This window comes from Mirounga leonina, unplaced genomic scaffold (genome assembly GCF_011800145.1).
Source record: "Mirounga leonina isolate KUSES-001 unplaced genomic scaffold, KU_Mleo_1.0 Mir_454, whole genome shotgun sequence".
In the NCBI taxonomy this organism is placed as follows: domain Eukaryota; kingdom Metazoa; phylum Chordata; class Mammalia; order Carnivora; family Phocidae; genus Mirounga; species Mirounga leonina.
Genome location: NW_023270763.1, coordinates 10,070,949 through 10,097,025, shown reverse-complemented (window position 1 = coordinate 10,097,025; position 26,077 = coordinate 10,070,949). Strand labels below are relative to the sequence as shown.

At 58.3% G+C, this 26,077-nt stretch overlaps 1 protein-coding gene across 7 annotated transcripts in view; it reads right to left on the bottom strand.

Annotated features, from left to right (window-relative positions):
• Positions 1-23,102, bottom strand: part of CLIP2 (CAP-Gly domain containing linker protein 2) — a 73,075-nt gene extending 49,973 nt beyond the window's left edge. For 3 of the 7 annotated variants that reach the window (XM_034988677.1, XM_034988682.1, XM_034988676.1), the window contains exons 1-3: positions 22,956-23,102; positions 12,185-12,285; positions 3,966-4,153 (exon numbers count right to left, since the gene is read on the bottom strand). In XM_034988677.1, coding sequence (XP_034844568.1) covers positions 3,966-4,086 — 121 coding nt within the window. In that variant the 5' untranslated portion in view covers positions 4,087-4,153; positions 12,185-12,285; positions 22,956-23,102. Of the gene's footprint in view, positions 1-3,965; positions 4,154-8,147; positions 8,414-12,184; positions 12,286-22,955 lie in introns of those variants that run through there. The other 4 variants (XM_034988680.1, XM_034988681.1, XM_034988679.1 and 1 more) reach the window with 3 other exon arrangements.
• Positions 23,103-26,077: the final 2,975 nt, after the last annotated feature.

Below are 26,077 nucleotides of genomic sequence, written 5' to 3'. Positions count from 1 at the left end.
AACCCCAGGCGGACCCCCGTGCCAGCTCCCAGCTCCCCACTGGGGCCCCGGCGCCTGCCCTGGACCTGTTCCCGACACTCCCCCCTTGCCCACTCGAGCCGTGCTCTGACCCGCAGACACCTCAAGACTCAGGGCCTTTGCAGCCCTAGTCCCTCTGCCTGGATGCTCTTCCCAGCTCGGCTGGGCTGCTTGCTGCTTGTCACTCAGATCTTTGTACCAGTGTCACCTCCTGAGCAAGAGCCTCCGTGACAGCCTGACCTGAAGCAGCCTCCAGGGGGGCTCCATCCTGCCCGGCGGGGCTGCCCCCGACCTCATGAGCCTCTGCGCACTGGTGGGTCCCAGACGGCCCTCCTGCGCACCTGCCCCTCTGACCACCTCTGGGCCGCCTCCCAGGACAACAGTCCCCCTCCAACTGCCCCTTGTTCCTGCCGCTTCCTGTATGTCCCAGCTCTGGGGACTGATGCAGCCCCCCTCCGTCTCCACAGGGTTGGGGGCAGGGGCACCGGGCCAGGCCCGGCTCTGGGCCAGACCCTCAGCCCGGAGGCTGAGCTCACACTTTGGGAGACAGCCACTGCCCCGATTCCCAGAGCAGAGTCCACTTATTGCTGCCGCCGCCCCCCCACCATCACTCCCAGGCTCCAGTCTCCACCAGACCCACCTCTGGGGCCCCAGTGCCCCTCACACAGGGTCCCGGCCTCCTACAGGGGTGGGCACGTCCTGCACCTCGGACAGCAGATGGCCAGAGCCTTGGGGTGGGTGAGGGAGCCCAAGGAGCCAGCGGGGGGCGGGGGGGGGGTGACCCTGTCCTCCTCTGGTCTTTCCACCTGCCCCTCCTCCTCTCCAGAGACTCTGGTTCTGAGACCCGGAGCAGAGCTGGGACAAAAGCTGCCGCTGTGGGCCTCAGAAATCTTCCTCCTCTCGCCAGGCCAGTTGCTCTGGGCTCTCTGCTCCCTCCCCGCCGCCTGGAAGCCTTGTTGGGACCTGCCAGAGGCAGAGGGAGGGGGACGCCAAGCCCAGATGCCCCGGCGGGCACAGGGGTGTGGCTCTGTCATCAATCGGGCATTCACGGCGTGGCACCTCCTCTCTCTGGAACAGTCCTGCAGGGTGGGGGGGTGCGGGGGGGCCCCAGGCAGAGTCAGACCCCACAGCCCCCACCCTGAGGGGAAGCAAGCAGCAGGCCACACAGAGACCAGCGAAGACACTGCAGCAGTTCAGGTGGGGGGGGGGACACTTCCCACAGAAGGCAGTAAGACGCGCCGCGGTGAGTGGCAGACTTGGGCACGGCCCACGACTGAACCGCTTCCAACGGTCATGTGCCATAGGAGAAAAGCCCGGAAGGAACTCTGTCACAGTGGCAGCTGTGATTAGGTTAAGCAGAAGGGTGGTGGCTGCTGCTTTTATCACTCGCAAAACTTTCTGCAATGGCACTATGGAGGGATGGGGAAAGGAAAAGAAAGGAGTCCTTCTTGAGTTTTGGACCTGCAGGCACTTGGCGCTCATTAACTCTCCGGATCCCATTTGTGGCTCAGAGAGATTAAGTTCCTCTTCCAGGGTCCCACAGCAGGGGCAGTTAGTTAGAAGGGGCATTAAGGGCGGGATCAGAGCCAGAATTCAGGCCCCTCTTGATCGGGGAGGGAGCAATGAGGACAAAACCCAGAAGGTGTGACAGGGCTCTCTCCAGGACACAAGAGGGTCGGGTCAGGCTGGTGACCTTCTCCCGGGGAGTCGCCACACAACCCCCACTGGACCCAGCTCAGCCCCCCTTCGTGCCCTTGCCCGTGCCCTTCCTCCACTGCCAGCAGGCCCTCCTCCTCTCCACACTCACATTCCCTCCATCCTGAAGGCTGAGCTCATTCCCGCTTCCTCTGGGAAGCCTCCCCTGATGGCCCACTCCTGGTGGTCGGCCTTCTGACCTCCCCTAGCCCTGGCAGCGAGTGCAGGCCTCCCGACCTGGGTGGCCACACGCCTCCTCACTGGGCTCCTCACCCCCACAACCCGTTCTCCACACAGCGAGCTGAGGGTCGTGAGTGTCCAACCATTCCTCTGCTAACACCCTCCAACAGCCCTGGTCACCCCGAAAACCAACCCGAATCCCTGCCCTTCACGATCTGCCTCCGCCACCCTCCCCAACCTCATTTCACACTCCTCTCCACCCAGACTTGTCTTCCTTCCTTCTCTCACAAACCAGGTCCATTCCTGCCTCAGGGCCTTTGCATCACTTGTTCTGTCCCCCCAGAATATCCTTTCCTCTGTGTTTTCGCTCTCTGGCCTCTTCCCATTGTTCAGTAACGTCATGAGTAAAGGAGGATTTGCCACATTGGAAAGGAAGTCTGGGCCTCCAATGGGACTGTTCTGGACAAGCCTGCCTGCAGAAGTCTGCCCAGGGGCCATACAACACAGCTTCCTTACCCTCCCAGCCTTATTGTCTGACTCTGCCAAGGCCCTGGTTCTGCCAACTGTCCATAACTTTGGCTCAGACTTTCCTTGACTCCACCCAGGGCCCCATTGCCTAATCTGGCCCCCGGCTATTTTTCTGTCTCTCCAAACTTCTCTACCAATCAGATGAGACGGACAGTGTCTTACCCTGCTGGCTGGAGGGTAATCAAAGCCAGGATTTGTGCCCAAAGACATTCATCACAGCGTCATTTATCAAAGTGGAAAAATAGGAAACAATCATCCCCAACTGCAGAGAAGGAGTTAAGAACACGTTTCCAATTCTTTTTTTTATCATATTCCTTTTGATTTAAACTCTCCGATGGCTTCCCGGTGTTATTACAACAGAAGCGAAATGCCCTGGACAGCCCCCCAAGCTGTCCCCACTGTCGCCCATCCTCTCTCACCAGCACACGTGTCACTGGCCACATGCCAGCTACACTCTCTTTCTTGCCCTCCCTAATATTTGCCATGTGCTCTTCTGCCACTGGGCCTTTGCATGAGCTGTTTCCTCTGCCTGGAACACCCTCCCTTCTTCAACTAATAGACTATCACCCTCTGGACCTCGGCTCACCTGTCCCCTCCTCAGGGCTGAACTCCCAGACCTGGTCAGGCCCCAGTTCTAGGATCTCATGACACTCCATGTCCCGCACCAGACCAGCAGCCCCGAGGGAGGGCTAGGCCCACTTCCGGTTTTGCTCAGAACGAGTGCTCTGGTGGTTAAAACTGTGTCAACAAAGCAGGCCTTTCATTTATAGTTGTTGGATGGACAGGATACCTTACAGCCATTAAAAATGACGAGGAAAAATCCACTTGATCATATTAGAAGGGGAAAAAACAGATTTTCAAGTTGTATATGCAGCATGATTGCAAGCAGGTAGGAAAAAAAAAGTAGAAGGATAGAAATCAAAATAACGGTTGCCTCTAAGGGTGAAGATGACAGGCAATGTTACCTCTGCAGCAAACTTCCTGAATATTCCACTGTGGGCTCCCTTACTCTCATCCTCAGAGGAGCACGTAGCTAACAGCTGTCCCCCACCCCCAGCCCGGGCACCCAGCCCCCACCTCCGCCCACCAGCAGGAGGACAAGGGGTCAGGGGTGGAAAGGCTAAAGGACATGGTTCTGGGTGGCAGACAAGAAGGCTGGCGGGAAGATGGAGCTGGCTCGCTAGGACAATCCCAGACCCTGGAAGGGAACACAAAGGGGGCGGGGAGGCCGGTGGAGGCTGGAGCTTGAATCCTGGCTGAGTGACCTTGGGCCCAGTGCCATGCCCACCCGGATCCCCACTTTCTCACCCCTAAGCGGAGCCCGCAGTACGACCTGCGTCCCCAGCAGGGGGAGCGTGAAAAAGAACGGCCCCCATAAAGCGTGCATCAGTGCTCGGCGCTAGTTAATCAGGAAAGGGATTACAGCCAGACAGAAGGAAGAACTGCCGTGTGCTGCTAGCCCCCAGGCTGGTCTCTGAGGGGCTCTTCTGGAAGAACTGCCCCCCGCACCCGGCCCTTCACCCACCACCTTCGGCCCCGCGCACCTTCCTTGGAGCTGGTGGCCGCCGCCGCAGACACGGAGGCCGACCCAGTGGACGTCCGGCCCACGGGGCTCGAGTGCTTCCCCCCACGGCCAGGGGGCTTCAGGCCGCTGGGCTTCTGCATGGTGGTGCCACTCGGTGTGTGGAGAAGGGTCCGTGCGGGTCACGTCCTGTCTGCCATCGCCCCTCACCTGCGGGCAGACGAGAGCGATCACCTCATCATGTCACCACGGGCCAGGGCCCCCCCAGTGGTGACACAGCAGGATTCCTGCACCCCCCTACCCAGTGGGGCGGGGGCCACCATCCCCCTCTTCCCTAGAGAGGGAAACCGAGGCACAGAGCAGTGGCAGCTAGCGTGGGCCCAGTGTGGCAATGGTGTGGCCTGGCCCGTGGCCTGGTCTGCTGGACTCCGCGGTCGGCCGTGCGGTCTCTGCCCGCCTCCTGGGCCCGGCAGGCGAGAATCAGGAGCAGGGAGGTTTGGGGGTCGGCAGGAGGAGCTGTCGCAGCCCCAGCAGCCCTCCACGGGGACCCCGCAGGTTTGGCTGAGTGGGACTCCCCCCGAACACAGGCTGCTACGGATTCTGACACGCATGGGCAGCCTGGGGCAGACAAGACAGGCCCGCCATCCCCGGGCCCTCTCCTCCACTGCCCTGTGCACACACCCTCTCTTGCACCAGACGTTCATGGAGGGCTCGCCAGGGGCCAGACCCGGTCCTGCCCTGGAGCTGCAGGCCTCTGTCTGGCGAGCACATTGTCCAGTGGGGAAAGGGAACACAGCCCCACCGGATGAGCAGAGGATTCTGGGCAAAAGCATCACCCCCGGGGTCCTTGGGAACAGGGGAAATCCGTGCTCTCCGGGTGCTCGGCTCTGAGGCCGCCTCTGCCAGTCCAGCCCTATCCTTACCCATCCGTGGTCACAGAACGCTATTCTCTTTCAGAGAACCCTTTCCTCCATTCTTGATCCGTAAGACTTATATGGGCTGTCCCCGCCACACACGAGGGGAGTCGGCACATGACCCAGGCCTGGCCAGAGCCCCCGTGGTTAGGTAAGGGAAAATCGTATGACGCAAGGAGCACCAGGGCCTGGACTCTGGCTGCTACCTTTAGGAAGGGTTATTTTCTTTCTCTGGGGCTGCCTGGGTGTGGGTTGGATGCCAGCGACTACAGGGCCATCCCAGTTATCGCATGGAGGAGACTGCCAGGGAATGAGGCCAATGTGTAGAAAGCAGAGCTGAGCTGCTGGATTTGGATGGAGGGCCTGGATCCAGCTGAGCCTGAAGCTGGCCCCTTGAGCGCCTTACTTACACCAGTCAACAAATCCTCACACCCATGCATCGTTTTCTCTTTTTGCCTAAACCTATTTGAGGGGCACTGCCCTTGCAACCAAAAAGAGTTCTGACTGATAAAGAAGCCAATCCACAAGGCTCACGGCAGGAGTCTGCAAAGTGCCCTCCAAATGGCTGTCAGGTCAGCAAGTTGGGCCAGCGACACGATGACCTGTCTTAGCACAGCCACGGGATGAACTTCATGCAGGGCTGCCAGCCCTAAGAGCAGAGACAGATAATCCCCCGGGGCACATGAGTGGCACCTACAGGCCCAAGTTAGCCAACAGGAATATGGTCCATGGCTGTCACCCTTGGCCCGGTCCTAGAGCCTTCCAAACCCAACATTCCAATCCTCCGATGGACAACTCTGACACCCCAGGAATTCTGGGGCCCGGGAGTCGCTCGATCAGCTGCTCCTTCGTTCCCCAGAACCTGGCCCTCCAGCAAGCTCATTCCCCAGGGAAGTGACTGTGGGTTGCAGACATTGCTCTCTGGTTAGGTTAGGACTTGCTGGCGTCCCCCCAAGCCCGAATGACTGACTGAGCCAGCAGGGGCATGCTCTCTGGTGACAGCGAATATCCCTCCCTGTGGGTGCCTAACTGGCTTCCTGCTCCAGAGGCTTAGCGGGGGGCCCTCTGACCTAGGAAATCCTAATGCAGGGCCCCACGTGTGAGGCAGAGGAAGGCCTCTTGCTGGGACTGGAACAAGATGCAAGGTGCCCCCTCCCCATGACCTTTGGGCCCCCTCTCTGCCTGAAACACCCCCCCCCAGAGAAAAATATTACAAATCATACATTAAAAGACTTCTATTCAGAACACTTAAAGAACTCTAATCACCAGGCGCCTGGGTGGCTCAGTCAGTTAAGCGTCTGCCTTCGGCTCAGGTCACGATCTCAGGGTCCTGGCATCGAGTCCTGCATGGGGGCGGGGGGTGTCCCTGCTCAGTGGGGAGTCTGCTTCTCCCTCTGCCCCTCCTCCCATTTGTTCTCTCACTCTCTCTCTCAAATAAATAAAATCTTTAAAAAAAATAAGTTAAATGTGTATCTACCATATGACCCAACCGCCCAAGAAAAATAAAAACACCTATTCATACAAAAACCTGTAAAAAAATGTTCATAGCAACTTTAGTCATAATAGCCGAACAATGGAAAACAACCAAATACCCATCACCTGGTGAGTGATAGGCAGGGTATCTACACAACAGAACGCTCCTTGGCAATAATAAGTGAGTATGACATGTGTAAGGATATTGGCCACCCTCAACAATGTTACACTAACCTCAAGACACCAAACACACAAGACTACATACTGCATGATTCTTATTTATAGGGGATCTCAAAACTATAGACACAGAAAGCAAATCAGGGGTTGCCTGGGGGTGGAAGCTGGGACTGACCACAAACAGGCATGAGAGAACTTTCCAGAAGGCAGAAGTGTAATGGATTGTGATGTATACTAAATATCAAAGTAGTCACCAAGCCATATTTAAAATGGGTGAATTTGGGCGCCTGGGTGGCTCAGTCGGTTAAGCGACTGCCTTCGGCTCAGGTCATGATCCTGGAGTCCCGGGATCGAGTCCCGCATCGGGCTCCCTGCTCGGCGGGGAGTCTGCTTCTCCCTCTGACCCTCCTCCCTCTCATGCTCTCTGTCTTTCATTCTCTCTCGCAAATAAATAAAATCTTAAAAAAAAAAAAAAAGCATAAAATGGGTGAATTTTGGGACACCTGGGTGGCTCAGTCGTTAAGTGCCTGCCTTCAGCTCGGGTCATGATCCCAGGGTCCTGGGATCGAGCCCCGCATCGGGCTCCCTGCTCCGCGGGAAGCCTGCTTCTCCCTCTCCCGCTCCCCCTGCTTGTGTTCCCTCTCTGTCAAATAAATAAAATCTTAAAAAAAAAAAAAAGGGTGAATTTTATGGTCTGTAAGCTAAATCTTAACTTCTAAAAATTATATAAAAAATAAAATCCTTGACGGCTCTCCAGAGAAGTTAGTGCGGCGGCCTTCAAAGCCCTCCTCATCTCTTACCTCCAGCACTATGGCCCTCCCTTGCCCACTTCACTCCAGCCAAGCCGGCCTCCGGCCACACCTGGATCACAGTAAGCACTCTCCAGCCTCAGGGCCTTTGCACATGCTATTCCCTCGGCCTCAAATAAAAAGCCATGGCTTTTCATGTAGGCAGTCTGACCTTCCCGCTAGCCAGCATGTCCTATGAGGCAGGGACCAGGCATTATAACAGCATCCCTGGCATCGGAGTCCCAAACCAGCACTGCCACGGATGACCCTGCATTCCCTCCCTACTCACCTGACAACTCCCCACCTCCCAGACCCCACTTGTGCCTTTTCTCCCACCTGCTTCATTGTTCCAACCACCTATGCAATACCCAGCCCAACGCTTCCTCCTCCGCGAAGTCTCCCCGAACCTCTGGCCCACGGAGACCTCAGGATGGCATGCTGAGCCGAGGAGAGATGATACTGTTCTCCTTTATCTTCATCTTGCCTCCCAGGAGCCCGCGGGCAACCCCAGGCAGGGCCCCAGCTTCTCTGAGAACCCGGCCCCTGCACAGCGCCTGGCCCAGAGCCCGTGATCCGGAAACCCCATGCGAGGGCACACCTGTGACTGCCCAGAGGACAAAGGCCTCCGAAGCCACAAATCTCCAGGACGCTCCTCCCAGGGGAGGCTTCCGGAGGCTCCCAGCGTTGCCCCCCTCCCTCCCGGACCCTGAAGATCCCAGCAGCCTCTAGTATGAAGAAACGGGTATGCCAGGCCTTGCAGGAATGGAGCCTCGCTCGTCTTCCCAAGCCCCGATGAGCCAGAAGCCGACTCACAGGAAGAGCTTGGGAAGCTCAGAGAAGTTCAGAACTCACCCAACGTCACACGCTGCTCAGAGACTGTGCTGGACCCAGCCCCGGGCTGGGTAGCCTGGGCCTGGACTAACATTTGTGAGACCCCTGGCCTCTGGGGAGAGCGCCCGCAAGCCTCGCTGACAAAGGAGACCAGAGGAGCCGGCTGCACTCACTCATCCCCTCGGCCCACCACCACTGCCAGGGCGCAGGGAGGGCCAGGCAGGAGAGGCCAGTGGCCGCCCCCACCCCCAGGGTCTCCGGAGCTGGGGGAGCCGAGCGAAGGGGAGAGGGGAGGAGAGAAGAAATGGTGAACAGGAAGAGGGGGAGGAGACCTGGGGCCAATCACCCCTTTGTGACTCAGCCCTGCTCGTGGGATAGAGGAAGGAAGGGCTTTCTTGGGAAAAGCCGGGACGTGGTGATAAATTGGCCCCTGGCCACGCTCTGGGGGGCGGGGCAGGCCTGGGAGACAGGGAGGGAGCAGACTGCAGGCAATGTGGGTCCAGACCCCGAGCCACCACGAGTGGCTGTGGGTCCGTGGCCCGGTGGATGCCTGTTGCACCACCGGTAAGAGGGGGTGAAAGTATGGCTGTCCCGTGGGGAGCGTGGATGGGCGAGTCAGGACACATACCCCACGGGCGGCCCTCCGTGCCTGGCCCACGGAAGCCCCCGGGGAAGGGCAACTGCCACGCCGATGGGTCTCTATTATGATCTCGAAAGGCCCAGGGTGCACACGCTGCCTCCCCCAGGGACTCGGCGCCCAGGCGAGGCGGGCAGGGGAGGGGCGGGGGAGGGCAGGCAGCATTCAGACCAACAGGCCCCCTTTGTGCTGCCCTCAATTGCCATTTACCCCAAAGACAAACCCGGGCTGCATTTCAGGGTTTCCATTTCAGCTGCCCGGGGGTGGCGGGCCGCAGGCTCAGTGGGGAATGAGGCCCAAGAAGTCTCTGCCAATCAGAGGCCCAGGGTGTGGCCCTGACGGAATTGGGGGAAGGTGCCAAATAGGACAGTGGAAAGCCCATGTCCAGGGTGCTGCCATAGCCCAGGGGGTGCGGGAGGCGGGCGCCAGGAGTCACTTTGGCAAGACACTGTTGCTGGCTGAAGCCCAGCCTTCAAGCCCAGGCTTGCCACCCCCAACATCAGGGACCCCCCTGGGTTATTCTTCCTACCCCTGCCTCCAGGGTCAGCAGCCAGGGTGCCCATGCCCCCCCCTCCTCTCCCAGCCCTGTGGTCCGAGTGCCGGACAGCAGAGCCCAGAGATGAACTCTGTGTGGTCCCTGAGCCCTCACCACCAGCCCTAAGGCTCAGGCCATGGAGGCACCGTGGGGGCGGGGGGGGCAGTGCTCCATAATAGGGAGCATGGGGTGCTGGGGCCAGGCAGGGGAACTTCCAGGCAGAGGCCAGATTCTGCCAGGTCAACCAAAGAGTTGAGGATTTAGTGGCTAAAATGTGTGTGTGTCAGGGGGGGTTCATCCAGAGATGGGGAGGAACAGCAGGGTGGGCGTGGGGGGGTCTCCCAGTCCCACACACAGGCCATCAGCCTGAGTGGATGTGGGGCTACAGAGGGTGTCAAGCAAGGGGTGTGCCTATTGGCAAAATCACCCAGCTGATGAGGGCGCTGGGGCGAATGAGGGCAGGGAGGCCACAGTCCCGGGGGGCCGCTGTGACAGACAAGGGACGCGACAATGCGGCCTGAACCACCAGAGGTGGGGGGCTGGAGGGGACAGAGAGCGGAGACGTGCTGAGCGGCATTTGGTGGCCAACGGTGTGGGTATGGAGGGAGCACCCAGGGTCCCAGAAGGAGGGGGCATCTCTCCACACGGAGAGGGACCTCGGAGAAGGTGGGGGCTGGAGCGGGGAGCCCGGTTTGGGACATGCCAGGTGTGAGTCCCCCGAGAGACACTTGGGGGGGGGACAGGAGGCCGAGTGATGGGGTCCTTGGGAGAAGCACAGGCTGGGAGGACCCCCCAGTATGTGACATGAAGAAGGAAGATTTGAAGGCATCCCGGATAGACAGGGAAGAACCACAGACACGTAAGAACGAGACCGGTAAGAACAGGCAGCTTTCGAGGAGAGGGCCCCACCGGACAGCCGCTGGGCCGCCCAGTCAGCAGGGAAATGCAAATCCAAGCCACAAGGAGATCCCGTTTCCCACCCACTCAGATGGGCAAAAAGTCAAAAAGCCAGGTGACACCAGGAGCTGGCAAGGCCGGGCAGCAGGGGCTGGTGGCCACGGAGCCTGAGCCTGGACCACATAGCCCGGGAGGCACCAGCAGGGTGCTGAACAGTCCACGCAACATCCGGGGATGTGGGTTCGAGGTAGGAACAGGGCTGGGGTAACTGGGGGCTCTGTTTCTATTTCTAAGATTTGTTTCTTCAGTCCTGAAGGATGTACGTGGGTGTTGATCGTATTCTGTCTATTCCTTTTTTTGAGTGTCTAAAACATTCATAATCATTTAAAAAAATGTAGAACTCTACCTCTGAAACTAATCTGTGTTAATTAATTAAATTTAAATAAAATAATTTATTTTTTTTTTTAAGATTTTATTTCTCTATTTGACAGAGAGAGACACAGCGAGAGAGGGAACACAAGCAGGTGGGGGGGAGAGGGAGAAGCAGGCTTCCTGCTGAGCAGGGAGCCCGATGCGGGGCTCGATCCAAGGACCCTGGGATCATGACCTGAGCTGAAGGCAGACGCTTAACCATCTGAGCCACCCAGGCGCCCTAAACTAAAATTTTTTTTTTAAGTTTTTATTTTTTTATTTTTTAAAGATTTTATTTATTTATTCATGAGAGAGAGAGAGAGAGAGAGAGAGGCAGAGGGAGAAGCAGGCCCCCAAGGAGCAGGGAGCCCGATGCAGGACTCAATCCCAGGACTCCGGGATCATGACCTGAGCCGAAGGCAGACGCTTAACCATCTGAGCCACCCAGGCGCCCTAAACTAAAATTTCTAAAAGACGTAAAGGCAGACATAGGAGGGGGGGGAAGCAAAGAGTGGCTTCCCTCCCTGTACACACCCACCCAGAGGAATGGGAGGGCAGGCCCCAAACAGAGTAGACCCCCCCACAGGTGCTGACTGCCAGGCCAAGGCTCCCCCTGATGTCTGTGTGGTGTGGGCTCCCCCAGCCCTGCCCCACCAGGCACCCCAACAGTCCCACCTGCACCAGAAACCCAGCGCCCCCCCAGCCCCTGAATCTAGCGGGCGGGTGTGACCACTGTCCCCATGGGCCTACTCCCAGCTGCCACTCCCTGTTTGTCCCATCCTGCTCGGAAGGGAGGCTCATTTTGTCTGCATCTGACTGAGGTCAGGGACTTCCGCCTGGTGGTGAAGCTAGAGTCCCCACGTGGGGGCACAGAGCAGGGCGGGGCTGAGACAGGCCCCTCCCTGCGAGTCCTGCCAGCTTGAGGGGAGAGCCAAAGCCGGGGGCCTCACAGGACGGCTGGGGAGACGGCGCCAGCCTGCCTGTGCTCCCGTCCCCACACCCAGCCTTCGCTCTCACCCGGCCAGCGAGGCCCCACAGAGCCAGCCCAGGCTGTGCAATCCTACCACTCACAGGGCTGTGGGCCAATGGCTGGCAGGAGACCGTGGCCCCAAGAAGGACAGGGAGGTAACGGGCCTTGCCAGGGAGTACCAAGGGCCCTGGCGGCCATCCAGAACCAGCCTGGGGAAGGGACGGGCCCAAGCCTCACAGCAGAGCTGGGATCGGAACCCAAGCTGGAACCCAGGCTCCACCAGCCGACGTGGCTTGAAGGAAAGGCAGGCTGAGGCAGGGAAGATGGCATGCCGGGCTGGCAGCATGGACATGGAGGGTGGGGCACGCAGGGGCTGAGTAGAGGACAACCCGGGGGCCCCAGTGGACCCCAGCTTCTCTGGCACCTGAGGCTGGGGGCAAGCGGGGCCAAGTCCAGAAGACTGGGGTCCAGTCCAACGTGCTCACCATCCTCACAGCCTCTAGGCTCAGGGCTGGAGACCCCAATTTGTAAAGTCAGCATTTTCCCCACCCTACCCACAGCCGGGGGTGACAGCAGAGCCCCAGGAAAGACTGGGCTGTCTGTCTTACCTGAGCTGGACACCCTGGAGTGGGGCCATCTTTTCTCAGGCCGGGAGGTAGCTCAGATCCTGTCTCTCAGCACAGCAAAGGGGATCAGGGCTGTGTCGGGTCTGGGGGAGGGGAAGGAAAGTCAAGGTCAGTATACTTCCTTGCCTTACACACACACACACACACACACAGAATTGACACACTCACAACCAGGCTCCAGAGCCCGCTCCAGGCTGCGTGGCCACCCACACCCCCAGAGACTGGACAGCTGGGGCCCTCCTGCCACGGGCCCAGGATGCGGGCAGGCACTGGCTGACTCAAGTTGTCGTCCAATCCATCTTTATTCCCATTTCACAGAATGGGAAACTGGGGCCCAGGCTGCCGGTCACAGAGCAAGGGACCAGGACAGTGAGATTCAAGTGACAGAAACGTGCTGGGCAAGGGGGTCCCTGCAACCAGATGAAGTCAGAGGCTGAGGGAGGGAATGGGCCTGCTGAGGTCACCTGCTGATCCAGGCAGAAGAGGAAGGAAAGGGCTCCCGTGTCCTGTCTCCCAGGCCAGGACACTGAGCTACTCTCCTTTTACTATTGTAGCGCCGTCCCACACATCCAGGCCAGGGAGCTGCGGGAAAGCACCCCATCACCTGGGGTCCCCTCCCCAACCCAGCCAGCCAGGCTCCTCTCTAGGGCCAGGATTTGCAGAAGAAACTAAAAAATACTCCTGAGCGCCGGTTAAGCATCTGCCTTTGGCTCAAGGCATGATCCCTGAGGGGTCCTGGGATCGAGCCCCGCATCAGGCTCCCTGCTCGGCGGGGAGTCTGCTTTTCCCTCTCCCTCTGCCCCTTTCCCCCACTTGCGTGCACGCTCGCACACTCTCCCTCTCTCTCTCTCAAATAAATAAATAAAATCTTAAAAAAAAATACCCCTGAGCAAAGGATGGTCTTTACAATAAGTGATGCTGGGTCAACTGGACAACCACATGGGGAAAAAAAAATCACGATCCCACCTATAGTGGGTAGAAATGATGACTTTCCTTCCCCTCCCCAGACCCGACACAGCCACGATGTTCATGTTTCCATCCCCGGAAACTATTAACATGTTAGCTTCCACGTGGCAAAGGGGAGTAAGGTTGTAGATGGAATCAAGGATGCTAGTCAGCTGACCTTCAGATGGGAAGATTATTCTGGATTATCCAGACAGGCCCAAAGGGATCACAAGTGTCCTTCAAAGTGCAAGAGGGAGGCAGGAGGGACAGAATCAGGGAGATGACAGCGTGCCAACAACTCGGTGCAACATGGCTGGTTTTGAAGACAGAGGAGGGGGCCACCAGCCAAAGAATGTTGGCAGCCTCGAGAAGCTGGAAAAGGTCAAGAAACAGACCCTTCTCCGAGCTTCTAGAAGGAACAAGGCCCTGCCAGCATCCTGATCTTAGCCTGGAGTGATCCATTTCAGACTCCAGGCCTCCAGGATGATAAGATGATAATACATTTTTGTTTGGAGGCCAGTACATTTGGGGCTACTTGTCAGAGTAGCAAAAGGAAAGGAATACATTGACTTCACCTCGTACACAAAAATCAATTCCAGATGGACAGCAGATCTAACTGTGGAAGGCAAACCAATGCAGCTTTTAGCAGAACACATGAGAAAAAAATCTTGATGACACTAGGGTAGGCCAAAATTTCTTAAGCAGGACACAGAAGTGCTGGAAAGCAGGGAAAGGATGGATAAATTGGACAAGATTAAGAGCTTCTGGGGCGCCTGGGTGGCTCAGTTGGTTAAGCGACTGCCTTCGGCTCAGGTCATGATCCTGGAGTCCCGGGATCGAGTCCCGCATCGGGCTCCCTGCTCGGCAGGGAGTCTGCTTCGCCCTCTGACCCTATCCCCTCTCATGAGCTCTCTCTCTCTCTCATTCTGTCTCTCGCAAATAAATAAATAAAATCTTTAAAAAAAAAAAAGATTAAGAGCTTCTGTGCATCAAATGACAGCGTGGAGAGATAGAGTGCGTGTCAAGAGTTAGCCATAGAACGGGAAGAAGACATTTGCAATTCCTACTTCCACGAAGGATTCCTGTTCAAAATATAGAGAGAAGCCCAACAAATAAAGTTAGAAAGATCAGCAAAACACCTGACCGAGCACTACACAAAAAGAGGGCATTCCAAAGACCAGCAAACAGGGGCGCCTGGGTGGCTCAGTTGTTGGGTAACTGCCTTTGGCTCAGGTCATGATCTCAGGGTCCTGGGATCAAGTCCCGCATTGGGATCCCTGCTCCACGGGGAGTCTGCTTCTCCCGCTCCTTGCCACTCTCCCCAACTCATGCTCGCTCTCTCTCCCTCTCTCTCAAATGAATAAAAAAAATTTAAAAATAAATAAATAAGGGGCATCTGGGTGGCTCAGTCGTTAAGCATCTGCCCCCCGCTCAGGTCATAATCCCAGGGGCCTGGGATCGAGCCCCGCATCGGGCTCCCTGCTCAGTGGGAAGCCTGCTTCTCCCTCTCCCAGTCCCCCTGTTTGTGCTCCCTCTCTCGCTGTGTCTCTCTCTGTCAAATAAATAAATAAAGCCTTTAAAAAATAAATAAATAAAATGAAGTTCTAACAAACAGACTCACGAATGCAGAGAATCAGACTGGTGGATACCAGAGGGGAAGGGGGTGGGAGGATGGGTGAAACAGGTAAAGGGAAGGTAGTCAGTGATATCGTCAGAAGTTCACGTGGTGACAGATGGGACAGTGAGGAGCACCGAACAATGTAGAGACTTGTCCAGTCACTATGTCATATGCCCCAAACTAATAATATTGTGTATCAACTACACCACAATTAAAAATGAAAATACAAGGGCACCTGGGTGGCTCAGTCAGTTAAGCGTCTGACTCTAGACTTCGTCTCAGGACACGATCTCAGGGTTGTAAGATCGAGCCCTGAATTGGGCTCCATGTTGGGTGTGGAGCCTGCTTAAGATTCTCTCTCCCTCTCCCTCGACCCCTCCCCACCACACTCACACTCTCTCTCTAAAAAAAAAATATATATATACACACATATATATGTATACACACATATATATATATACACACACACACGGGGTGCCTGGGTGGCTCAGTCGGTTAAGTGTCCGACTCCTTTTTTTTTTAAAGATTTTATTTATTTATTTGACAGAGAGAGACACAGCGAGAGAGGGAACACAAGCAGGGGGAGTGGGAGAGGGAGAGGGAGAAGCAGGCCTCCCGCCGAGCAGGGAGCCCGATGCGGGGCTCGATCCCAGGACCCTGGGACCATGACTTGAGCCGAAGGCAGACGCGTAACGACTGAGCCACCCAGGTGCCCCAAGCCTCCTACTCCTGATCTCAGCTCAGATCTTGATCTCAGGGTCATGAGTTCAAGCCCCACGGTGAGCATGGAGCCTGCTTAAATATAAACAAATAAATAACATAAATATAAATAAGCAAACAAATAAATAAAAATGAAGTTGCCAGACCACCTTTATTGATAGCACCAGAAATCAGGGAAGGGGTCCCCCTTGGGTCAGGGGTACTGACTGGAAGGACAAGCAAGAGGGGCACTGGGGAGCCAGCAGGATCTCAGACCTGATCTGGGTTCTGTTACACAGGCGTTTCGGTTGGAGAAAAGTCAACAAGCAAGTACACGTGTGGCATGCACACTTTCCTGCATGGATGTTATATTTCCATAAAAAGGTTGTAAAAAAAAAATATATATATATATATATGTTGTTGCTTTTTTTTTTAATTACCTGGGCTGGGGGTGGGCAGCAGCAAAAGTGGAAGAAGCAGGGGTGGTCCCTGCCTCTCTGGGGCCTTTCCACCCATCAGAGAGCCCCAGGCGGTGGTGCTGAACCATGGGGACCCACTGCAGCACCTGTCTCCCCCCGCGTCCTGCAAGCTCCCTGCGGGCAGGTCCAAACCCATTGGAGTTTAAGCACCCAGGGCCTGACACGCAGCAGTGCTGTCCTCGCTGGACAACATTCCAGCACGCCAACCTTATTCCCTAAACGAGGCACGCAAGTCAGCACCCCAGCATCCTCTCCTGAGCCTTCCCCTGCAGGCGAGGGGCAGGGAGGAGGCTGAGCCCACTGAGACCTGGACCTGTCCCCTCACTGACATTGCAGGACAGAAGGCAAACTGGGCCCATGTGGGAGCCTGGAGAAGGAATGAACCAGCCAGGGGGCCAACGGGCACCATCTATGCCCATGAAGGGCAACCCAGGGCTGCTGGAGGCGGGGCTGGGGAGGGATGGGTGGAGGAGGGGCAGAACCTGGTGGCCCCAGGGGTGAGGTCAGTCCCTAGCAAGCCCTCACAATCAGTGTTTTCTTTTAGTGCTTCCAGAAAGGCAATCGCCACCCCCAGCCACCAAATGCTGCCTGAATGCCACAGACGCCCACTCACACCCATACACATTCTGTCACATCCCCGGGCCCTCGCACACGCTGTTCCCTCTGCCTAGAATGCCCTTCCTCGCCTCAGCTGGCAAACTCCCTCACCTCTCACTGAAAGCAGCTTTAAGAGGGCAGGCTCTCTGCCTCTCTTGTTCATTGCGGGGTTCTCGGTACCTAGGACAGCGCCCAGCACACACAGCGGCTCAGAACGCTGTCCGAACACAGGCAGGAATGAAAGGATCATTGAGTGAATGGAAATGCCCTCCTCTGCCACCTTCGTCCTGCCCATGTCTAGTTGGGGGCCCACGACAGCTTGGAGCCGTCTCTGGGAAGGGCCGAACGTTCCAAAACAACGAGCATCCGGCACAGAGTGGATGCTAACCCCATGTGGGTCTGGTGAACAAAGAGGCTGGCAGTGAGCCCCCCATCACTGGAGGGGATCAAGCAGAGCCAGGCCTGTTCTCAGAGCACGTTTCTGCTCCAGTTGGCACAGCTGCCCTGAGAGGCTCTCCCGAACTCACACAGCTACTGTTACCGCCAGTAACAACATTAACCATTAATGGTGTTGAGCACCCCCGTGCCCCCAGGGCTGGCCCACTGCAGGGGGAAGGGTGACCCCATGCAGCACCACCCCCCATCACAGAGAGAGCTTGCTTCTTCACTGTGCTGGACTCAGAACTTGTGAGGGTGCACTGGGTGTGGGGGGCTCAGGTGGGATGAGCCCCCATCTTCCGCTGAGCTCCTCCAGCCTCAGGAGCCACAGACCTGCAAGATCTGTTCTGCTCCAGACACCAGTCCAAGTGCGTTATAAATACCAACACATTTAACCTTTGCCCTGTTATGAGCTCCATCCACTTTCTTAGTGGGGAAACTGAGGCCTGGGGTGCTCAATCCTTTGCCCAGGGTGATGTGACTGAACGACAGCAGGCGTGAAATTTGAACTCAGGCCCTCTGGCCACGGAGCCTGAACTCTTAACCACTTTCTTGACTTTATCAGAACCAAGACCGACTCTCTTCCATGCACCTGGGTCGGGGGGGCCAAGGGCAGAGGTTTAGGCAAGAGGTCAGGAGGGCAGCCCATGGCCCTGGGAGCCAAGGCCATGGTCTGCAGTATCTCTGCCCACCAGCCCAGGTACTGCCTGTCTCTGGCCTCATTTCCTGGGGCCCCGACCCATCAGCAGCCTCTGTTCCACCTTCCTTGAACTTCTCGTTGCTCCTAAAGACACCTCACCCCATCACCTGTCCTGCCAGAACACCTCCGCCCCTCTTCTATCCCTCAGCCAACTCCTGGGGCCAACCGGGAGCACCTGCACGCCCCGTGTCCTGGCCCCCATGCCTCCTCGCAAGACGGGGATTCTCGGGCAGAGACCGGTGTGGCTCCTGGTTCACCAGCTCTCACCCATGCCTGGGACGAGTCAGACCCCAGGGGAGGGGGCTGGCTGTGTGCATGAACTCCAGCTGGGGGCAGGGACCCTCCCAGAGGAGCTCCGAAGCATCAGGAGGCAGGTGCTGCTCCTCTCTGCTTTCTGGACCAGAGGCCGCACCCAGGACCATGCTGGCCCTCCCTTAGGCTTTAGCGGTACACACAGCAGGACTCACACAAGGCGAGGCGACAGTACGGCCACTCCAAACCCCTGCTCCTTCCTCGGATCTGGCTGCTAGAAAGCTCGGAGTCAAATTACCCCCAGGAGAAGGTACAGCAGGCTCCCTCCAGCTTCATTGGATTTTTTATTTTCTTCTTGCTCAACCTCTGCGCGCCTTTTTCATCTCGTTATACCGCGTTTACCTTTGCAAATCACCTCCAGTCCTTTCGGGAGTCAGACAAAGAGCAAGCAAGACCCTCGTGAAGGTCTTCCCTCCTCTGCCCTGAGCTCCTTGTGCCCCAGCTCAGCCCCTGGTCTGAAAGAAGCTGAAGTGTGAGCTGTGTCAATGAACCAATGAATTCATGCAAGGAACAGGCTACAGCAGAAAGGGAACAGCCTGAGCAGAATCAGGATATGAGGCAGCAAGACCTCCATTGACACCAAACCTCCAGAGACACCCTCCTTCCCTCGTGGCCCTGTCCAGCTTCATGGTGCACCTGGAAGAATGGTGGGCTGTAGGCTGAGCCCCCAGCCAGAAAAACAGGGACCCCATGTGAGCCTGAAATTCCACCCTCTCACGGCCAAGAGGCCACGAGGGCCAAGAAGGACGTGAACACGGAGCAGGTGTTTTCCTGGGCAGACAGAGCCAAAGACAGATTGCAGGGATGCACCAACGAGAGCTACCCAGGGAAGACAGAAGGGCTAAGTGGACGAAGCCCCGAATGTAGGCCTTGTTAATAAAAATCACCTGACACGCTCTGCTTTCTATTCGGAAGGGAAACGTTTCATTATCATTTTGAATCATTTCTTCTGAACACATGAGTTTTGCATTACTCTTTCTGTACATCCCCCCCCCCCCGCTGCGGGCAGCCCTGCAAGGGAGTCGGGGTGGGGGGACAGGGTGGGCAGTGGGGTGGCCCAGGTCCCAGGCTGGCAACCGGACCTCCAGTCTCCAGGTCCTGAAGGGAGGAGCCTCACTGGCTTCCGAGCAGGGGCTGGGGAGGTGGGGGGGGGCGCTGTGGTTCACACTCTCTGCCACCCCCTCCCCTCCCTTCCCCCCCAGGCCGGACAGGCCAGATTGGTGTACACCAGCTACTCCCAAGAAATCACACAGTTAACTGGCTCTGGGTCTGCCTCTCCCATCAGACCCTGAGTATCCAAGGGCAGCAATGCCCTGCTCACCAGCCCTCCCCCTGCACACACCGAGCATCATTACAGTAGGCAACCCCGTGGCGGGATCCCCCCCAAAGCCCACGTGGCCCGCCCCCCACCAGCTGAGCGACAGGGTGGGCCCCTTCACCCAAGCTGGGCCAGTCGGTCAGTCTGGCACCCCGAGACCGAGGGGGGAGCCCACAGGAGGTCCTGTGGCCTCAAGCTAAAGCCAGCACTCAGGGCAGCCACGCCGACAGCCCAGACAGAGCCAGCCGACAGGGAGAGGAGCGGGGACAGATGCAGCGGGAGAGGCGGAGAAAAATGAAACCACGGTCCAGAAAGCCCAGAAAGCTGCAGGCCGGAGGAGGGGCTGCCTGCCAGCGCCCCGGGGCCTGGGGGAGCCCGCTGCCTGCAACCGTACCAGCTCCCTTTCTCTCCTAACCCCCCTCTCGTTTAACCTAATTGGAGGAGCTTTCCTGTGCCCTGCAAGCAAAGAATCCCGAAGACACGGGTCAGGGCCCTCCCCGCCTTCCTGCTCACCGAGCCCCGCCAGCCCCACCACTCACAGTTTATGGAAGCTCAGGCTCATCGGGGTGAGGCCAGCATGGGTGGGTGGGGAGAGCCGAGCTGGGAAGGCGAGGCACAGCCTGGCTGGGCCCCGGGGAGCCAGACAGCGCGCGCACTTTGGCTTTGGGCAAACGGGGTGGTGTCAGAGGAAGACATGGCCCCAACCAAACCCTGGTGATAATGCACGTGGTAGCCTGTCTCCCCGGCACACACGGTAGGTGCTTCAGGGATGCACGAAAGGCAAACAGGGAAACCTCGCTAGGCCCTGATTCCCTCATCTGTCAAATGTAGGCGTTGTGACGATAGCCACAAATGAATACATGCATTTAGAGAGCTCGAAACAGCTCCTGGCACAGAGCAAGGGCTTGGGTATGTGTTGTTGTTTTTCTTAAAAAAACCCACACAAAAGCTGCCGTTCTCCCCAAGACCCACTGGGCAGGTGCTATGGTCTAAATGTTCGTGTCCCGCCCGCCCCAGATTCATAGGTTGAAACCTAATCCCCAGTGCGAAGGTACTGGGCAGGGGGAGCTTTGGGAGGTGATAGGATCACGAGGGAGGAGCCCTCCTGAATGGGATTAGTGCCCTCATAAAAGGGACCCCAGACAGCTCCCAAGTCCCTTCTGCCACGCGGGACTATAGGAAGTCTGCAACCCAGAAGACAGCCTCCCCCTTCCGAGCTGGTGCCCTGATCTTGGACTTCCAGCCTCTAGAACTGTGAGAAATCAATTTCTGTTGGCCGTAAGCCACCCAGTCTGTGCTATTTTGTTCCAGTGGCTCAGACGAGGACAGCAGGGGCCCAGCGGGGTCAGGAATGCCACTCCCCCCAGGGGTATGGAAGTAGAGGTGCGAGAGATGGCATTAAGAGGACCAGGGTCAATCTTCAGGGTGGGAGGGCCGGGGAGGCAAGTGTCTCCCACATCACAGACCAGAGCAGGGGGAGCAGCCCAGGGAGGAGACCGCAGTGAGCGGTGGGATAACAGGCAGGACTGCCCCACGGTGGACAGACAGCTTTGGCGGGGGGGGGGGGAGGGGGGGATGAGCCACATGGGTGTGGACGGAGGCTGGACCCAGGGCACCAGCAAAACCAATACCAGGCACTCTCCCTGTCACCGTGCACACACTTCACACACATCCATCCATTCGACTCCCGCAGCGACCCTAGAAGGCAGACACCATAAGCACCCTCATTTTTAATAGATAGGGAAACTAAGGCAGAGAGGTGCAGTGACTCGTCTGAGGTCACACAGCTAGTAAGTAACAGAGCTGGAATCCCGGCTGTCAGGGGCCAGCATCCAAACCGCCACAGCAAACAGCAGATACTGGAAAGGGACTGGTGCCTCTGTGGGTGGATCCCCTACTTGGGATTCCAAGCTCGGGGGCAGAATTCCAGACACCACCTTCGCAGCCTGCGGGGCGCACCTAGAAGCTCGCTGGTGCACACTCGTGTGTGCTGAGCCCCCCCCCCCCCCCCCCGCCCAGCCTCCCTCTGCCAGGTCCTCTGCCTTTGAAGTTCTGCTCCATCTCTCTCCCGCCTCCACCAGACCCGGAGCCCGTACCCCAACATCTCTCCTGGGCCAGGCACTGCAGACGCCAATGCAGCCTGGGCTCATGGCTCATGGAAGAGGGTGCGGGGGGGGGGGCACCCATCTGCAAAAGTACAAGGGACAGAACAATCCCTTCCCTCAACAGAAGTTCCCCCGCCTTAAAGTCCATACCCCAGTCACCTAACTCCTATGCTGCTCCTCCTACCCAACAGCCACCAGGCCTCCTTTCTGGACTCCGAGCACTTGCCCATGCGACTTCGCCCGCCCGAAGCCCCCTTTGGCATCCTGGAAGCAAACTGATGCACGGGGTTCTATCAAGCTTCCCGCTCCTCCCCATCTTCCAGGGGTCCCTCCTCTGTTTTCCCAGCTCCCAAAGCACTCATCAAGCGAGCCATCAAGAGCTGCTGGGCTGTGCTCCTTCGGAGCTGCGAGGCCCCCGATCTGTGGACCTGCCCGCCCCTGGCAGTGCTGGACCAGGTGACAGCAGCTGGATGAATGAAGGGCTCATTGTTTACATTACAACTGGTGGGGTGTCTTGCCCCACGTGGCGGTCCCTGCACTCTCCTCCTCCTCTGCCTGCAGCCCTAGGTCAGTGCTACCCCCACTAACCTCCCTGGGCATCTTACACGCATACATCCCCCCCCCACCATTGGACTCCTACTTCTCACCCACATGGAAGCGGCGGGGTATCCAAGGTTGGGGATGCGCTGCTGGGTGTGTGACTCTCCCCAAGATGCCCCGTCTGTCCATCCTTCCCGGGGGGGGGGGGGGGGGGCTGGGGCCTGCGTGGCAGTGCTCAGTGGGCACCCGCCCCGCCCAGGCCCCGCCTGAAGGGCCCAAACGGGCGCGCCCTGGAGGCCCGGCGAAGCATCTCGGCGGCGAAGGCCCCTCCCTATGGGGAGGGCAGAAAATCTGCTGCCTCACCAGCTACCAGCGCCAGCCTGGGGGGGCACCCCTGCGGGAAGCCGCCCTGCCCCAGTCTTCCCCTCACCCCCTCCACCATGCACTTCAACCAAGTTTTGCAAAAGCAATCGGCCGGGCGACGGCAGCCGGCGGGGCGGAGGCTCCATGTTCTCCCAGAGCCCGGGTCTGGAGCAGGGGGCTGTGTGGCCGCGCCCACCAGGCTGCGCCCCCCCTCCCCGCCCCCCACCGCCGGGGAGCCCAGAGAGCCCTGCGGCGCGTCCGGCCGCCCCGCGCTGCCCTTGAGAGCCGGGACGGGCGGCCCCCCCCCCCGCAGATGTGCCGAACCCCGGTCTGCGGATGCGGAGGGCGAGGGTGCAGGCGATGCCTTCACCGAGGGGACCCGCAGCCCGGGAAGCCCCCCAACGCCGGCAGCGTCCCCTCCTCGCCTGCGGGCGACGGGGAAGTTGGGGTGCAGCGGGCGCAGCTCCCGCTCACGCCCACCCACCGGCCCCCGACCCTCCGGCCTCCCCCACGCCCCGACAATGCCTGCGGGCGGCCGCCCCGCTGCAGCCCAGGCCGGGCCGCCGCCGCCTCCCGCATCCCCCGCTCCTTTGTTGCCCGGCGAGCCCCCTCCCGCGGGGGCCCTCCGGTGGCTCCTACCTGCGCCCCTCGGCGGCGCGCTGCGCGGCGGGCGGCTCGGAGCCCGGCCTCCTCCGCTCCCGACCCGGGCGCCGCGGGGGGAGAGGATGCTGCGGCCCCTCCCCGCGCGCCGCTGCCCACCGGCCGCAGCCCCTCCCGGCGCCGGGGCTCCGCGCTCGCTCTCCGGGCCCGAGCCTCGCGTCCGGGCGGCGGCGGGAAGGCGGGAGGCGCGGACCGAGCAGCCCCAGCCGCCGCCTGCGCGCCCCGCGGCCGAGCCGAGCCGAGCCGAGCTGAGCGGGAGCGGAGCGAGCGGCCCGGCTCCGGGAGGGAACAAAAGGGGCCGGCGCTGGGGCGGGCGCGAGAGGGCGGGGCCTGGCGCGGCGGGGGTCAGGCGCGCGCTCACGTGGCCTCGCGTTTCTCGGGCAGCCGCGCCGCGCCGCAAGTGGGCGGGCGGGCGGAAAACGCGGCCTCACCTCCTCCCCAGCCTCGCAGCCGTCGGTCGTGGGGCGTCCGGGGTGCGCCCACGCCCGCCTCCGCGCAGGTCACCTACTGGCGCGGAGGTCAGCCTTGCTCCGCGCACGAGGGTGTCCCAGACCCCCGGGAGAGGTGGAAGCTCGGGATGCTTGGGGCGGGGTGGGGGGGGGGACTCCTGGAGTTTCCGGGAAGGCTCCACAGAGGAGGTGACGTTTGGACCGGACAGGAAGGGATGAGGAGGAGATGGTGTAGCCGAGCTGAGAACTCCAGGTCTTACTGAACTGTCCTGAGGCCAAAGCGGGTGGGGGAAAATGGCACGGGGGTGTCTTGGTGGTCACGTTCCCAACACATCTTTGGAAAAAGTGGTACCCAAGATCCAGATGAATATCGCACCCTCCTCCCCTGAGTAAGATCTGTCTCCTGTGATATCAGGAGTTACAGCTGCCGGCCCTCCCCTCCCCAGTTCAAATTCTTCTCCATTTCCCTTGAATATGGACATGTGGGTGTGTTGGGGGAGCTTGGGGTCTGCGCAGTGACAATGACACCAAGGAGGAGGCACCAGGCCGTCTTGTTCATATCCACCAAGGCACCCAGTGCGGTTCCTGGCCAAGGGTAGACACTCAATGACGCTAGAATGAATGAATCAGCTTAGTTCCCACCATTATCCCTCCATTGCTCTGGTACCCATAATCTTTGAGAAGTGAGTTAACCTCTTGAACTCAGTTTCCCCACCTACAAATTGGGGGTAGTGTTTCAGTTCACTTCAGCTAAGGGGTAATGGTATGATGAGGGAGGCTGGGCACCGGCCAGCCCTGAGGCGGAGGTCCCCGGCTGGTGGGTGGAGCCAGACCCAGAGACCAAGGGGAGAGGGGGGTGAAGAGTGGGCCCAGAGAAAAGCAGTCTGGAGAAGGTGTCAACCTCATGGGAGGGCTTCCAAGTGGAAAAGGCTATGTTCAGGAACCTGGGAGCTAACTCGTGTCCATGTGGCCAGGAGGGACGTTCTGGAAATTAAGAGATAAGACACAAGGCACAGTGCAATGGTAAGAATCGAGCTCTATTGATGGGCAATCCTCTCTGGGCCTCAGTTTCCCCATCTGTAAAGTGGAGCTCGTGATAGACTACCTCCTAGGGTTGTTGTCAAGGTTGAGTACATTAATCTACATGAAGCACTAAGAACAATCAGTGCCTAGTAGCACGTTAGCATTCCACAACCGTGAAGTTTGGGGCGCCTGGCGGGTGCAGTGTGTAGAGCATGCGACTCTTTGATCTTGGGGTCTTGAGTTCATAGAGTTTATTCTAAAAAAAAAAAAAATTAAAGAAATGTGAACTTCTTTCAAAGAGCTAGGTGATCAGAGGATGTGTTAGGACTTTGGATTTCCTCCTGTGAGCGGGGGATTTCGAACAGGGTCTTCTCTAACCATGGAGAGGAGGAAGCACAAAGTGAAAGGCAGGGCTCTTTCAGGTTGCTGGCCTCCTGGATTCTGTCACAGTCCTCCCTCCCTCCCTCCCTGTGGGAAGGGAGCCCAGGATGGCTGCAAAGGCCAAGGGGGTTCTGAAGATGGAAAGCAGATGAGAGCCAATCAGAAGCAACTCCGAGGGGCTCCTGCGTGGCTCAGTGGATTGAGGGTCAGAATCTTGGTTTTGGCTCAGGTCATGGTCTCAGGGTCCTGGGATCGAGCCCTGCATGGGGCTCCCTGCTCAGTGCGGAGTCTGCTTAAGACTCTTCCTCTACCCCTCCGCCCCCCAAATAAATAAATAAATCTTTTTTTTTTAAGATTTTATTTATTTATATGAGAGAGAACACAAGTAGGGGGAGCAGCAGAGGGAGAGGGAGAAGCAGGCCTCCTGCCGAGCAGAGAGCCCGATGTGGGGCTCGATCCCAGGACCCTGGGATCATGACCTGAGCCGAAGGCAGCCGCTTAACCGACTGAGCCACCCAGGCGCCCCATAAATAAATCTTAAAAAAAAAAAAAAAAAAGGAAGCAACTCAGAAAGTTCTCCTGGCACCTGGGGGGTAAGCAGCTTCAGAGGCAGGATGAGACCCCGAGAGAGTGCTGGAAGGCTGTGGGGGTCCAGGCTAGACCTCAGGGGCTGCCACACTGTGGGGGGAGGGGAGCAGCAGAGGAAACAAGGGGAGGAACCCAGCCCAGGCTGGAGGTTCTTCAGCTTTTAGGGTTACACGTGTCTTTGAAACTTTGAAAGCTGTGGAGGCTCTCCCAGAAACGCAGGATACGGTCATGCCCACGCGCGTGCATGCAGACCCACGTATCCACGCACACATACATACACACAGAGTTTTGCAGACAGGTTTGGGCACTTTTCGGACCCCTTAAAGCCCCACCTGGTCCGCACACCCAGGTTCTGGGGCAGAGAGCTCAGAAAAGATGGGGGTAAGCACATTGGGGGAGACAGGGTGTAGCAGAGTATGATTTGCCCAAATGTGTGGGTTTCTGACCCAGATTGAATGGCATCTGGGTCCTGGGGGCACTTCTCCCTTCTCTGACACCTAAGGCTTCTGGAACCAGGAAAACGGCCAAAGTTCCCAGGACATAAGCCCATCGGAAATAGACTAAAAGTTTCCCTGTTGGAAAGGAACCCGCAGTTTAGTCCTGATCCCTCCTTCCACAGGTGGGTAAACTGAGGTCTAAAGAGAGGCAGGGCTAAAAAAT